Source organism: Ursus americanus, chromosome 9, assembly GCF_024610735.1.
Source record: "Ursus americanus isolate L20-20 chromosome 9, mUrsAme1.1.p, whole genome shotgun sequence".
NCBI classification, from domain to species: Eukaryota; Metazoa; Chordata; class Mammalia; order Carnivora; family Ursidae; genus Ursus; species Ursus americanus.
The window spans coordinates 79,719,586-79,736,926 of NC_142135.1; the positions used below are offsets into that span (position 1 = coordinate 79,719,586).

Below are 17,341 nucleotides of genomic sequence, written 5' to 3' on the forward strand. Positions count from 1 at the left end.
GCACGACCAGTCTGAAAACTGGAGCTTCAGAGTGTCTGCGAGCCACACTAAAACAGAGCTCTGGAGCGCGCGGGGGCCACTGGCGGCCGGTGGTGTTAGAAACACAAAGGACAAAGACGCGCTGGCCCTGGAAATGAGGGCTGGGACGCCGGCTGTGGGGCGCACAACCGGGACGCTGCCAGGTTGAGCAGCACCAACAGAAACAGAGTTAAAGTGGCCAGAACATCAGTGGAGAATGGTCTGCGATCCATCTGTTCTGAGACAAAGGCTGAGATTCAGCTACTGCTGCTCTGACTCTCAGAAGAGGCACAGCAAACCCCCAGGGAAAGCTGTCAGAGAACAAAAGCCTGGAAATACAGGCTCACAGTGTGCCCATCCCCCTCCCCCCTAGCAGGGGACACAGAGACTCTACCCAAACAGGGTTGCCTGAGTACTGGCGCGGCAGGCCCCTCCCCCAGAAGGCAGACTGAAAAATAAAGAAGCCCACATCCCTAAGGTCCCTATAAAACAAGTGCACACTGCCTAGGTCCCGGTCAATAATTTGGGCTCTGGACAACCCCACAACCTCTCCTCATCAGAATGACAAGAAGGAGAAATCCCCCCCAGCAAAGAAAAGAAAATGAGTCTGTGGCCTCTGCCACAGAACTAATGGATATGGATATAACCAAATTATCAGAAATGGAATTCAGAGTAACAATGGTCAAGATGATGTGCAGACTTGAAAAATATATTAACGAAAATGTTAATGAGAATATAGACTCTCTAAGGGTGGAAATGAGAGCAAATCTGGCAGAAATTAAAAATGTCATGAATCAAATGCAGTCAAAACTAGATGCTCTGACAGCCAGGGTGAATGAGGCAGAAGAATGTGTCGGCGAATTGGAGGATGGGTTAGTAGAAGAGAAAGCTAAGATAGAAACTCGGCTCAAAAAATCCAATCTCAGGAATGTAGGTGACGGGAGATTACTGACTCAATGAAATGTTCCAATGTCAGAATCATCGGCATCCCCGAGGGGCTGCAGAAAAACAGAAGTCTAGAAGAGATATTTGAACAAATCGTAACTGAAAACTTCCCTAATCTAGCAAAGGAAACAAGCATTTGTATCCAAGAGGCAGAGAGGACCCCTCCCAAGCTCAACCACGACAAACCTACGCCACGTCACATCATAGTGCAATTCTCAAATATTAGATTCAAGTATACAGTACTGAAAGCGGTCAGGGCAAAGAAATTTCTCACGTACCAAGGCAAAGGTATCAGAATTACATCAGACCTGTCTACACAGACCTGGAATGAGAGTAAGGGTTGGGGGGGCATTTTTAAAGCTCTTTCAGAGAAAAACATGTAGCCAAGGATGCTTTATCCAGCAAGGCTGTCATTCAGAATTGATGGAGGGATAAAGACCTTCCAGAATCTCCAGTCATTGACCAATTTTGTAACCACGAAACCGGCCCTACAGGAGATATTAAGGGGGGTTCTATAAAGGTAAAAAGGCCCCAACAGTGATACAGAACAGAAAGTCACAATCTATAGAAACAAAGACTTTACAGGCAACATGGCATCATTAAAATCATATCTCTCAATAATCACTCTCAATGTAAATGGCCTAAATGCTCACATAAAGCGCCACAGGATTGCATATTGAATAAAAAGACATGACCCATCCATTGGCCCTCTACAAGAGACTCATTTTGAACCTAAAGATACGTCCAGACTGAAAGTAAAAGGATGGAATACCATCTTTCATGCCAATGGACCTCAAGAGAAAGCTGGGGTAGCAATTCTCATATCAGACAGATTGGATTTTAAACTAAAGACTATAGTTAGAGATACAGAAGGGCACTATATTATTCCTAAAGGTTGTATCCAACAAGTGGATATGACAATTATAAATATCTATGCCCCCAACAGGGGAGCAGCAAGATACACAAGCCAACTCTTAACCAATATTAAGAGACATATAGATTAAAATACGTTAATAGTAGGGGATCTCAACACTCTACTATCAGAAATAGAGCACCGAAGCAGAAAATCGACAAAGAAACAAGAGCTTTGAATGCCGACGAGTTGGACCTCATAGATATATATAGAACACTACACCCCAGAACCAGAGAATACTCATTCTATTCTAACGTCCATAGAACATTCTCAAGAATAGACCATGTTCTGGGTCACAAAACAGGCCTCAACCAATACCAAAAGACTGAAATTATTCCCTGCATATTCTCAGACCACAACGCTTTGAAATTGGAACTCAACCACAAAGAAAAATTTGGAAGAAACTCGAACACTTGGAGACTAAGAACCAACCTGCTCAAGAATAATTTGATAAACCAGGAAATCAAAAATCAATTTAAACAATATATGGGGACCAACGAGAATGAAAGCACAACGGTCCAAAACCTATGGGATACTGTAAATACAGTCCTAAGTGGAAAATACGTAGCCATCCAAGACTCACTCAAAAGAATAGAAAAATCTAAAATGCAGTTTTTATATTCTCACCTCAAGAAGCTGGAAAAGCAACAGAGGAACAGGCCTAATCCACGCACGAGAAAGTAGCTGATCAAGACTAGAGCAGAAATCAATGAATTAGAAACCAGGAGCACAGTAGAGCAGATCAACAGAACTAGAAGCTGGTTCTTTGAAAGAGTAAATAAAATTGACAAACCACTGGCAAGACGTATCCAAAAGAATAGAGAAAGGACCCAAATTAATAAAATTATGAATGAAAAGGGAGAGGTCACAACCAACACCAATGAAATTGGAAGGATTATTAGAAACTTTTATCAACAGCTTTATGCCAATAAATTAAGCAATCGGGAAGAGATGGAGGACTTCCTGGAAACCTATAAACTACCAAGACTGAAACAGGAAGAAATTGATTTTTTAAACAGGCCAATTAATTATGAAGAGATTGAAACAGTGATAAAAAAAAACGTTCCAAAAAACAAAACGCCAGGACCGGATGGTTTTCCAGGGGATTTCTACCACACATTCAAGGAAGAAATAATACCTATTCTCCTAAAGCTATTTCAAAAAATAGAAACAGAAGGAAAACTACCAAACTCATTCTATGAGGCCAATATTACCTTGATCCCCAAATCAGGCAAAGACCCATCAAAAAGGAGAATTATAGACCAATTTCCCTAATGAATATGGATGCCAAAATTCTCAACAAGATCCTGGCTAATAGAAGCCAACAGTACATTAAAAGGATTATCCATCATGACCAAGTGGGATTCATCCCTGGGATGCAAGGGTGGTTCAACATTCGCAAATCTATCAGTGTCATAGACTTTATCAGCAAGAAAAAAGCCAAAAATCATATGATTCTCTCAATAGATGCAGAAAAAGCATTTGACAAAATACAGCATCCTTTCCTGATTAAAACCCTTCAGAGTGTAGGGATAGAGGGTACATTCCTCAATCTCATAAAAACCATCTATGAAAGGCTTACAGCAAATATTATTCTCAATGGGGAAATGCTGGAAGCCTTTCCCTTAAGATTAGGAACACGACAAGGATATCTTTAACTTAGAAGTCAGTGCAATAGGAGGGTACCTATTGCATGGTGTACTGGGTGTTATACGCAACTAATGAATCATCGAACTTTACATCAGAAACCAGGGATGTACTGTATGGTGACTAACATAATATAATAAAAAAAAAAGAAAGAAAATAAAGTAATTCTTTTTCTAAAAAAAAAAAAGAACTACAGGGTATTATGCTAAGTGAAATAAGTCAGTCAGAGAAAGACAAATATCATATGATTTCACTCATATGTGGAATTTAAGACACAAAACTGATGAACATGGGGAAGAGAAGGAAAAATAAAATAGGATAAGAACAGAGAGGGAGACAAACTGAAAGAGATTCTTTTTTTTTAAATATTTTATTTATTCATTTGAGACAGAGAGATATAGAGAGAGAGAGCATGAGCAGGGGGAGAGGCAGAGGGAGAGGGAAAAGCAGGCTCCCTGCTGGGCCAGGAGCCCCATGTCGGCTCCATCCCAAGACCCTGGGATCATGACCTGAACCAAAGGCAGATGCTTAACCATCTGAGCCACCCAGACACCACTGTAAGATACTCTTAACTATAAACAACTGAGGGTTGCTGGAGGGGAGGTGGGTGGGGGGTAACAGATAATTGGGTGATGGGCATTAAGGATGGCACTTGATGTAATGAGCACTGGATGTTATATGCTACTGATGAATCTTTAAATTTTACCCTGAAATTAATAATACACTATATGTTCACTAACATGAATTTAAATAAAACCAAAAAATTTTAAAAATGTAAAAATTTTTAACTAATTAATCCATAAAAGTATTAGAATAAAACACAGAATAAATTTTTAATCTCACAGCAAGAGAAGTCTTAACTTCTTTACTACCTATGATATAAAATGTAGAAACTACAAAAGATAGATAAATTCAGTCATGGAAAAACTACCCTGCTTTTCAAAAATAAATAAACAAACAAAAACACCTACCCCCTAAAAAAGTTGAAAGACTAATGACAAACTGGGAGAAAACCCATTGTAATGTATACAATTGACAAGGAGCTATTTTTATCACTTCTAAAGAGTTGATACAAATCACTAAGATAAAGATCAACAACCAAGAGAATACAGGTCAAAAGTCATCAAAAGGCAGTCCACAGAAAATAAAATATTAATGGTTCTTAAATACAGGGAGCTAAGCCTAAGCCCATATTACAGTAAAAGAAATGCAAATTAAAATTATAAAATTCATTTTCCAGTTTTTAAATTGATAAAGTTCAATACAGTAGGTTAGTAAAAGGAAAACAGGCACTTTATGTACTGCTAGTACAAATGCAAAATGGTGCCATTTGATAATGTCTGCTAACATTAAAGAGGTATATATCCTCTGACCCAGCAATAATACTTAAATTCATCTTAAAGCTCTTCCTCACACACGTAGAAAATGATGTAGTCCTGCTTGTAGTAACCAAAGAGGAGGAGCAACCTACATGTCCATTCAAATAATGATATCTTTAACTTAGAAGTCAGTGCAAAAAAAAAAAAAAAAAAATGTGGCAACTATTTATATACTAGCATGTTGTTACTGAATGATCTCCAAGATGCATTTTTAAAATAGAAAAGCATGGTACATAAGTATTGTTAGATACCATTTTTGTAAAAAAAGAATAATTGCAGGAAATACATAATTAAGTTTATATTATATATGCATCTCTCTATATAGTTGTGACTGTGTGACACACACACACCATCTCTGAAGGTAAGAAACTGATAAGAATGGTTCCTTTGGGGGATGAGAATTGAGTGGCTGGGGAGAGCAAGTATGAGAAGAAGACTCACAGTTCACTGTATATCCTTTGATACCTTTTGTAATCTGTATCATATATTTTAAGTACCTACTAGAAAAACCAATTAAATATTTTTAAATGGAAGGGGAAAACCTATACTAAAAGTATGGAGATTCAGAGGCACTATGATGCTACAGGGACCTACATAACAACTCTTAAGAGTTTGACTTTCTCCACTTATTTAAGGAAAAGATAAATCAACGTGATATATCACATCAACAAGAGAAAGGATAAAAAAATATGATCATTTCAATAGATGCAGAAAAAGCATCTGACCAAGTACAATATCCATTCATGATAAAAACCCTCAACAAAGTAAGGTTAGAGGGAACACATATCAACAAAATAAAGGCCATCTATGAAAAACCCAGAGCTAACATCCTACTCAATGGTGAAAAACTGAAAGCTTTTCCCCTAAGATGAGGAACAAGAGAAAGATGTCCTCTCACCGCTTTTATTCAACAGAGTCCTAGCCACAGTAATCCGACAATAAAAAGAAATAAAAGGCATCCAAATTGGTAAGGAAGAAGTAAAACATTCATTATTTGCAGATGGCATGTTACTACATTTGGAAAACCCTAAAGACTCCATCAAAAAACTACTAGAACTGATACATGAATTCAGTAAGTTTGCAGGATACGACATCAATATATAGAAATCTGCTGCATTTCTATACATCAATAATAAAGAGTAGCAGAAAGAGTACTTAAGGAAACAATCTCATGTACAATTGCACCAAAAAGAATAAAATAGCTCAGAATAAACTTTGCCAAAGAGGTGAAAGACCTGTACTCTGAAAACTATAAAACACTGATGAAAGAAACTGAACATGACACAAAGAAATGGAAAAACATTCCATGCTCATGGATTGAGAGAACAAATATTGTTAAAATGTCAATACTACCCAAAGCAATCTACAGATTTAATACAATCCCTATCAAAATACCAACAGCATTTTTCACAGAAATAGAATAAATAATCCTAAAATTTATATGGAACCACAAAAGACCCCAAATATCCAAAGCAAACTTGAAAAAGAACAAAACTGGAGATATCACAATCCCAGATTTCAAGGTATACTACAAAACTATCATAAATCAAAACAGTATGGTACTGGCACAAAAGTAGATACACAGATCAATGAAACAGGATAGACAGCCTGGAAATAAACCCATGATTATATGGTCAATTAATCTATGACAAAGGAAACAAGAATATGCAGTCTCTTCAATAAATGGTGTTAGGAAACTTGAACAGCAACATGCAAAAGAATGAAACTGGACCACTTTCTTATACCATACGTAAAAATAAACTCAAAATGGATTAAAGAACTAAATGTGAGACTGTGGTACATGTGTATGTGTATAAAATATATATGTATATTATTTAGCTGTTAAAAAATAATGAAAGCATATATGGAATTTAAGAAAAACAAACAAAAAAGAAAAAAGAGACAAAAAAACGGACTCTTAAATATAGAGATCAAACTGGTGGTTACCGGGGGGGGGGGGGGTTCGGTGATGGGTGAAACAGGTGAAGAGGATTAAGAATACTCTTAGTGTAGGGAGCACTGAGTAATGTACAGAATTGTTGAATCACTATATCATATACCTGAAACTAATATAACACTGTACATTAATTATACTGGAAATAAAATTAATCAATTAATTAATTTAAAAAATAAACATATAAATAAAATGAAGAAAACATATAGGGGCAAAAGCCAGGATCCAGAGCATACTAATGTTTCTAAATGTAGTTCTAAACATAACCACGCTGGAGTCTTCAGTGTCTCACCGTAAAACACTCAACATAGCTTGAATATACATTTTTTGTTGAAATACAATAAATGAAAACATAAACTGTGGTTGTATATAAGAAGATAAAATAGGATACTCTGCAAAAATCAAATACTCTCAATATTACTGAGTTTTACTATAAGCTTCCAGAAATGACTTCCAATAAAACAGTTGAAAGAACACAAGAAATTACAGGAACAAAATGCTAGACAGAGGAGCACTGTCAGGACAGGGAGGAAAGTGCTCACTCACTCCATGGCAAAATACTAAACTAAAATATTTTAATTTGCTTGAGTGTGAAAAACAAAGTAGGAAGGGACAATAAAGGGTGTGGAAGGAGGTAGTTTTCAATTTTAGATATGGGACCAAAGGAAGGGCTCTTGAGAAGGCAACATCTGAGTAAATGCCCAGAGAAGATAAGAAAACTGCAAATCATGCAGACGTGGGGAGGCATGGGACGCAGCACCCCAGCACAGGCAGTGGCAAGAACCCAGGCCCCAGGGGGAAAGTGGCATGGAATCTGAGGACGAGAATGGAGTCTCTGGTAGCCACAATGGAACAGGGGAAGGAGAAAAGGGCGGGAAATAAGGCCCCAGAGCTCAGGAGGGGTTTGTGTATGAGGTAAGCAGACACTGGGGCATGTGGAGCCAAAAAGCAGTATGACAACTTATATATTCATAGCTTTGCTCCTTTAGAAAGAGACAGAAGGAGATCATGGAAAGAAGCAAGGAGATGATTTAAGAAACTATTGCAATAATCCAGGGAACAGACAATGATAACCCGGAAATGTTCTGACAGTAGAGGTGGCAAGAAGTGCTAGATTCTGTGTGCATTTGGAAGTGGAGCTACCAGGAAGTTCCCACAGGCAGAAGGGAGATTATGAGAAAAAGAGGAGTTGAGGATATGTGGAGGAACTACAAGAAGGTGGTTTCCATTTCCTGAGTTCAGGAAGAGTGGGGAAGAGGAGGGAGGGTCAGGAGCTTGATTCTGCCATGACTTCAGCACCCAAATGGAACCATGGCTGAGGGAGTAAGGAATGCTGCTCTGGTGATGGAGCAGAGGGTGGACTGCAGATAGTTTTGGGAGGGATCAGTGTGCAGCTGGCATTTAAAGTTACAAGATGAAATGAAAGCACCAAGGGGATGAGGTGGACAGGATGAAGAAGAGGTCTAGTACTGAGACTAGCAGCACTTTAGTACTGAGAAGCCAGAGAAAGGCATAAGGAGGAGCACAGGGGAGGCAGGGAAACAAAGCAGGAGTGAGCACTGCACTGCAGGGAGACATAATGGCCACGCAAGTGACCATAGGAGAAGCAGCATGGAGGTCATTGCCTATGCCAGGGGTGTGGTATGGGGAGTGCTAGGCTGGAAGCCTGAAGAAACAGGCTCAGTAGAGAATGGGGGGCAATATGGCCATGGTAGGAAGAGGAAGTACAGTCAAGATGAATTAAAAAAACATTTTTAACATGGTAGAAAAATAATGGGGTGATTTTAGGATGATGAGAAATTTCAGAAAAAAGAGAATTAATGACCTTGTGTTCTTTTCTTTAAGATTTTATTTATTTATTTGAAAGAGAGCATAAACACAAGGAGTGGGGGAGGGGCAGAGGGAGAAGCAGACTTCCTACTGAACAGGGAGCCTGACGCAGGGCTCGATCCCAGGACCCTGGGATCATGACCTCAGCTGAAGGAAGACATTTAACCAACTAAGCCACCCAGGTGCCCCATTGGTATTGTATTCTTGAGTGAGCTACACAGAAAGACAGTTGGTCGTTACAATATTATTCATAATATCCTCAAACTGAAGACACCTAACTATTAACAGAAGAACAGATGCATTAATTGCATAAATTAATACAATGGAATACTTTCTAGCAATACGAATGAACAAAATGCTAAATGTAACAACATTGATAAATCTCACAAACATAATATTAAGTGAAAGTAGTCAGGAAAAAGAGAATGGATATTGTATGATTATTGCATGGTTCTATTTAAATGAAGTTCTCAAACATTCCAAGGAGTCTACTGTATCATAAGTCAAGATCATAGTCACCTGGTGTGGGAGGGAGAGGGAGAAAATGAGAGGGGGTTAGGGTGGTCCCAGGTATGCAGTGCATTTTATTTTTTGGACTGGATAGAAATTACATAGTCAGGGCACCCGGGTGGTTCAGTTAGTTAAGTGGCTGCCTTCGGCTCAGGTCATGATCCCATGGTCCTGGGATCAAGTCCCTCATTGGGCTCCCTGCTCAGAGGGAGTCTGCATCTCCCTCTCCCTCTGCCCCTCCCACTGCTCATGCACACATGCTGTATCTCTCTCTCTCTCTAATAAATACATAAAATCTTAAAAAAGAAAGAAAGAAAGAAAGAAAGAAAGAAAGAAAGAAAGAAAGAAAGAAAGAAATTACATTGTCACTTTGTGATTATTTGTAGAAATGTACACTTATAATTTGTGTATGATCCTATTGTATCTTATACTATTCAATAAAAGATTTATTAAAAAACAAAATAATAAAATAAAATAAAATAAAATAAAATAAAATAAAATAAAATAAAATGCAAGTTACCCTATGACATTTGCAGCCTGTTAGTGGAAGAATTTAAGTAAAGACTGAGAATCACTCACTATGGAACAGTGAAAAAAATATCCCTGTGGGAGGGATGTTTAACTTTTAAGATTTATAAGTCAACCTCAAACCTAAGAATTTAACAGATGAATGAAACTTCTAAAATATCTGCCAATAAAATCAACCGTTAGCTCTGAAAACAAACAGGGCTGCTCAAACGTTCCCTCAAAAATAGTAAGATTTTCTTCTTTTTATAGTAAAAAATAACACCCTATAGAGAAGAAAGCAAACATGTATCCTTAAGAATATTTTCTGATCCATTAATGACCATTTATGCTCCTAAAGATCAAACCCTCCTATGTCTTAATACATACTTTACATCCCTCCCAAAGCGATTAGCAAAGTAATATTAAATTAATGTGCATTATCATATTGTTACATAATGCCTCTTACTAAAATTATATTTCTAAGACAGAGAAGAACAAAAACCACTAGATTTTATAAGACACCACTTAGATAGGAAGCTTGATATGGTCGTTTCTCCCACACCCCTCTGCCCTCAAATTATCGAAAATGTCCTGTCAAAAGTACAAACAAGCATTCAAATACAGTTTAGTGCTTCTGTTACGTAAAATCTATGTCAAATTCTGGCTTCCTTTTCCTGGCATTTCTCTATAATAAGGTGACAAAAATGTTCATCATAAAAATATCTTTTGAGACAAACTCAGTTAGTAACTGCTGGAATCAGTTATTTGCACTCACCAGGGAGGGTAGATATGGACGATGTCCTGGGGATGTCCCCTGAGGTGGCGAGCAGTCTCCTTGGTGAACAGAACCTTCAGGCCAGTCCTGGGGGCTTCACCTTGAGAAGGGCTGTTGGCCTGCAGCCCTGCTAAATGCTCACACATGGCAACTTGGATGGTGCATTCCTCATGCAGCTCTAGAATTTTCACAATTAATGCACCAGATTTTCCACCTAGAAGGTGAAGGAAAAAAAATCAAAATGAAGTATAATAGACATATGGTCCAACTGTGAATAAAATGCCATGAAAAAAAGAACCACATTAAGATCGCTTTATTCACCTTGAGAAAATGGTTTGTACACTTTGCAATGTACAGACTCTAACACACTCACTGTAACATCTTTTTAATCAAAATAACTTACATGTTGCATTTTAAGCAACATAAAAAATAGTCTTCCATCATTAACAGTCTTGCATACATAGAAGACTCAGACTCATCATTTCACAGAGCATGTTTTTATACCAAAACTTTAACTATTTTGATAACCACAACAAAGGGAGTAAGACCACTTACTGATTCTTCTTATATGCTCCCTCCCCCTCATGACCTGCTTTGATTCTCTACTTTGGAAATGATGCAGTAGACTAGCTGGTTTCAACTGTTCCAATGATCATAGAGATTAAAAGTAAGGATTTCTGAGGAATGCTGAATGTTAGGGCTCAAGATTTAAAAGACGGAATTTAATCTGAATTTAAGTACTGGCTCTCTGATTAATTAAGTTCAGTCAAGTTAGATGGCATTTCAACACCTGTTTTCTCATGTGTAAAATGGGGATTGTGTCACCTGCCTCAAGGAACATTTTTAAGAATTAAATGAGAGAATTGAGGTTGACGGTGTGTGTAACCTAAAACCCGTATGTGTCCCAGAAACTGTCACAAGCATCAGGAGGCCTAAATAAGGATGCATACCTCAGTACTGTTTATAAGAGCAGAAAACTGGACCCATGACAAATCAATAGGAGGAAGGGTAAACCATGTTCTGTGCATACAACAGAACACCATGCAGAAGTTAGCAATGGTGGGTTGGGTCTATATGTATCAGCATGGAGAGATCTTGAAAACAAGAGGGGATAAACAAGATAATGGAGAATATGATACCCATAATGCTATTTTTTTAAGCACAGAAAACAATAAAATATTGTTGCGAATACTTATGTGACACAAGTATATAAATAAGACTAGCAGGATACATAGAAACACGTACCTAAGGAGAGGGAGAGGAACATAACTCAGAATTTCACACTTATCTGTCATACTTTTTCTATGATAAAAATATGTGAATCAAAAAAGACAAAAGATTAAAATGTGTTATTAATTCCAGGAGGTTAAGTATACTTTTGTTTTTCTATTACATTGTTTTTTAAGTAAAAAAATTAAATGAAATGAAATAACAAAAGCTAAGTGTCTAGCATAGTACTCTGCTAATAATAATAGACACTGATATGAGTGTTCTTTAGCACTTTAGCCAACTGGTTAAGAGTGAATAATAAAAATTAATATTTAAATAGCACCAACGTTTTAGTTATATAATTTAATTTCATTTCCATTTCTTTCTCCCCTTCTTCATCATCTTCCACTCACCCCTAATTTTCCATTCCTTCCTCTCTCTGAGGGCCAATAGCATGTGTTCACATGTTAAGCAAGGCCACACCACTGAGCACTACCTTGAACTACTGTTTCCTAAGGTATGTACCTATCTTGCTACTATTTCTTAAGGTAAGGAAGGAAACAGAATGGGGGAAGGATATGAACAAGCACAATGTCAGGCTGGCTGGTACTAGTCACTATGGGGAGGGAAGTGAAGGAATGAAAACAAGTATTACAGAAAGGCACTAACTAGGCAGTAAGCATTGAGCCTCCTCTGCCACAATAGCTGTTACTTTAATAAAAAGTGGCTTGCCCTCAGTTGATGAACAAGAAAAGAAGTCAGGATAACATAAAGGTCACTCTGGTACACACACCATTTTTCCCATGCAGGGCAGCCACAGCAGTAGGTGGAGAACAGGGTCTTTAGCAGCAAAGCCCCTAGCTTTAGGGGCTGCACTAGCTACAGGAGCATTTGTGGACATATTTTAAGAATTTTTAAAACTTCTACCTGTACTCAGGGCTCATCCCTAAAACTGTGCAGTAGGCATGGAACCTCTCCCATCAACCAATGACAGCAGCTGCTGTTCTGAGCTCCAGGGCCCATGAAATCAGGTAGTCCGGCAGAGCACACCCTCTTGGCTCTGTGTGGCAGTGTCTGCCTAAGCTGTACAAGTTCTCAACTTGGGTACTAATTATTGTCTTGTGCAGCTCTGACTAAAAGTGAAACAGGTTTTCAGTGATATGCCCAACCCTACAGTTCCCACAGACCTTGACAGATTGTATAAAGGCAAGACGTTGTAGAAACACACAATGTAGTTATTATAGCAGAAACACCTATATTTCTAAGATGAATCACACTGCTACTAACTACACTCTCCTTGAAGATTTTTATCATAAATCCTGGCATTATTCCTAAAACTATGGTTTCTGCTAAAGATACATAGCACTAAATAACTTGTAAAATAAACATGCTTCATGGTATTAACTATCACCACAGCCCAGGCTCTGCAGCATAGAATAAACATACTTTTTTTTCTTAAAAGATTTTATTTATTTATTTATTTATTTATTTATTTATTTATTTATTTATTTATGTAAGAGCAAGAGACAGAGCATGAGCATGAGCATGAGCTGAGGGAGGAGGCAGAGGGAGAGGGAGAAGCAGACTCCCCGCTGAGCAGGGAGCCCGACGACGCAGGGCTCCATCCCCGGACCCTGAGACCATGACCCGAGCGGAAGGCAGATGCTTAACCAACTGAGCCACCTAGACACCCCCAGAATAAACATACTTAATGGTACTACCACTACAGCCCTGGTGTATTGTGGCACCAAATAAGCATGCTATTTGGTATTTCAATAAACACACTCTATGATATTACTACCACCACAGCCATGATGCAGTGCAGTATAGAAAACACATGCTTTATGGTAGTATCACTAGAACCCTGGTGTACTGCTGTGTAGAATAAACACCCCATACGGTATTGACTATCCCCCTTATGTACTACAGCATGGAATAAACACACTGTTTATCACCAAAGTCCTGGTGCACTGCAGCATGCCTGGTGACTTAAACAGGCTTGGTAAAGAATGGTGAGCAGTGCCATCTAGGCTGTACCACAGGGCTAGAACAGCACAATGTTCCCCACGAAGCACTCTAAAGTCTCTCATAGAGAATGTCCTCCAACACACCTTAGGGAGAAACCAGTGGCCTGCCTTCCCTAAAGAAATTAAGGCAGCGTAATTTCCACTTTGTGTGAGGGATAAAAAAGTGAAAAGCAACCTAAGACAAACTGTGTATTTGGGGAAAGCTTTCAATCTAGGCATAAGAGACATTGGTTTTACAAGTGAAGATTAATTAAATGGGTGGTACAAAAAAGGCATTTCTGTGCCAGAAAGGCAACATTTTGCATCAATGCTTGTAAGACTCAGTCAAAATATCACTTTGCCCAGGAAGGGATTACTGAATCCTAGCCAGAAGCAACTATTCCTTCCCTTTTGAAATCCTCAAATATACCTTATCTATTCTTACCTTCTTTTTAACAATGTCCTCATTTTTAAATGGAGACAATATGAGCCATTCTTAAGAACACTGCAAACATCAAGAGATGTAACACAGAAAGCCCATAGTGCAGGGCCTGGTCCATCACTGTCAGTGTTATTAACTTTCCAAGGCATTTTCAAATCTATTATCATACTTGACCTACAATAGCACTATGAAATAGGTAAGGAAGATATTAATGTTCCTTTTTGGCAGATAAGAAAACTAAAAAAGTTACTTGCTCACACGACTTTCTTATGATCAGAGAGAATTACCAGCAGGTCTAACCCTAGAAATTGAATGTCCTTACAAGTCACAGACCAAAATGTCTCTCAGGTTAAATGCTGGTTAAATACAGGAAATTGTGAGTGATGCTTTTTTCCTACTTTAGTATGTTAAAACATAAGACTTGTTTAAAATGTAAAGAAAGCACATCCAGTTGAGAAATGGAGGCTCTCACTATGGCTGGACATTGTCAGATTGTCAACACTGATCACTGCATTGTAAAAGAAGAGGATAACTTTGTCACATTACCAAATACTTAAGAGTAAATGCCACAAAGATCAAATGGAGAGCATGAATAGTAATATATAACACCAAAGACTTTAAACGATTAAGGAAGAGGAATAAAAGGATTCATATAGAATGTATACCACAGGATATAGTAATTTCTATCCATATATATGAATAGCAGATAAAATAGTTCTTAGTTAAAAATGGAAAATATTTAACTTAAAGGCTAACTTTTGCCAAATGAATGTGTGAATGATTTACTTTATCAGCTAACTGTCCTCAAAAAAACGTGGTTTTAAGTGACTAAGAGGCCACAAAAGAATCAAATAAGTAAGAACAAAATGTATCTGAGACTCCTGGGTTAAATGACTTCTTTGAAATATACAGGCATTTACTAGAAATACACAGGTAGTCAGGGTCCATTTACATGCAAAGTCAACTCCTAAGTAGGTTATGTTGATGAATTAATATGTATTATAATAACTTTCATGAGCATTTATATAAGAAATACTATACAAGAGATTAACGAAAATTATACAAGAAAGTACCAAGTGAAATTAGTTAGCATGTGGGGATATTTAGATATTGGGATATTGAAATGATCCTTCTCTAGAGGACAGAAACATCCATAAGTGTTTCTAGGAGAAAAACTTTTCATAATATATTTGTTGCACTCTAAGTTATTCCATTTAATTAACCGAACACTGGCTACATAGTAATAAGGAATTTCGCCCTATATTATTATTCTCTCTTTATTTTCATAGATTCCCATTAGACTAGTCTATACAGCATCTTGCTTTAAAGTATATGGCCTACTATTCTCTGAAACTGGTGCTTTTTCTCTTCTTCAGACCAAATCATCAAAAGTGCCCATCATTCCTTTTTCCCTCAGTCCCAACCCATGTACTAATCTATTGTACATAATAATCTATTATACATAAGGCCCACTACGGTGCTCTTTTTAAGTATAAATTGAATAACAGTCACCCCTGTGCTTGAACCCTTCAATGGCTATGTACTACATAAATTCCAAACTACTTTCCATCGTATAGAAAGACCTTTGTTACTTGTTATTTCTTGCTGCTCTAACCTCAAATTCCCCAGCTCTACTCAAGGATTTTTAATTATTTCTATAAGAAGGTGAAAACTAGACCATACTTTTTTTTTAATGTTTTTTTATTATATTATGTTAGTCACCATACAGTACATCCCTGGTTTCGATGTAAAGCTCGATGATTCATTAGTTGCGTATAACACCCAGTGCACCATGCAATACGTGCCCTCCTCACTACCCATCACCAGCCTATCCCATTCCCCCACCCCCTTCCCCTCTGAAGCCCTCAGTTTGTTTCTCAGAGTCCATAGTCTCTCATGCTTCATAGACCATACTTTTAAGAAAGAGTTTCATCATCATCTCCCGGGGGGACTCCCTGAACACAATTTTCTTTTTCCATCCAGCTGAGTTTATTACTCTCCTTTATGTCATCATTGTACCTCTTACTTATCAACATTTTCACACATAAAATGAATAGCTTTGTCTACTAAACTATGAACTCAGTCCCGTATCTGGATCAGTACCAATAAATATGTATGAACTAAATGAACCCTGATACAAACTGATGTAAAGAACTTTGGGGACTATTTTACTAGCCTTAATTTCACTGCAAATCAAGATGATTTTAACTTACTTCCTCTTACCTAAACTGGACGTGATATGCATCAAGAGAATGCAAATTAACTATGATTCAAGTGATGCTCCAAGAAGAAAAATGCACACACAACACATTCCAAAATCAAATCCAAGTGATGTATCTATTCACTGTTCGTATCTTACCACTGCTTTTTTCATTAATATGCACTGAAATCTGAATTGTATTTGTTTGTACATAATCATACTATCTTTTTTTTTGAGAGGTTACAACTATGCTTAATTTTACCAAGGATTCCCAAACATCTAGCAATATTATGCTCCTGTGAGTATTCAATGTGTGAGACTCTTACTAATTGCAATATTGCATTATTATTGTTTGTTAAATCAAAACTAGTTTTTGAGTAAATTTTGTAAGCTGCCATCAGATTCATTTAGTAATTTCATGATAAAATTCAAAAAGCTCCAAGCAGGAGGTCTAGATTATAATACCTAAAAACTATATTCTGAAGAAATTCACATCTTTATCTTGTAAACAGCACAATTACTTTTTGTTTAAAATTTATGTTGTACCATAAAATTTTAAGTCATCTGGCAATGATGAACAGACACATTTGTTAACCACAAGTGCTTACTGAACGATAAACAATTGTGCTTTCACTTCTTGATTCCACATTTTTTTTTGCCTTTTCACCCAGTTTAAAATATTCTTCTCCAAAAGCCACAATAATTCTAAGCATGAAACAGAAATCTGAAACACAAATCTTAAAAAAAAAAAAAAAAAGACAAGACAATACTGACTGGACGACTGGATGTTCATCACAGTCTGTAGCAATGAGAACAATCAGAATTTAGTAAAGCACACCAGTCACCTGTGGTCACAATGTTACAGTGCTACCACCAGGAATGTCACTGTGACTTGTTCTGCAGAGGTAGCCTGTACTGTTTTGGGAGAGGGTGAAGACGCAACAAAAGGTCCAATTTTTTAAGAAATCCACTAAGAAAAAGTATACAAAGGTTCCAGGAAGACAGC

General features: G+C 37.6%; 1 protein-coding gene across 4 annotated transcripts in view; it reads right to left on the minus strand.

Annotated features, from left to right (window-relative positions):
* SPIDR (scaffold protein involved in DNA repair) overlaps positions 1-17,341 on the minus strand; it is a 486,766-nt gene that overhangs the window by 287,455 nt on the left and 181,970 nt on the right. For all 4 annotated transcript variants that reach the window (XM_045789117.2, XM_087864884.1, XM_087864886.1 and 1 more), the window contains one exon: positions 10,479-10,692. In XM_045789117.2, the coding sequence (XP_045645073.1) occupies positions 10,479-10,692 (214 nt within the window). The remainder of the gene's footprint in view (positions 1-10,478; positions 10,693-17,341) is intronic.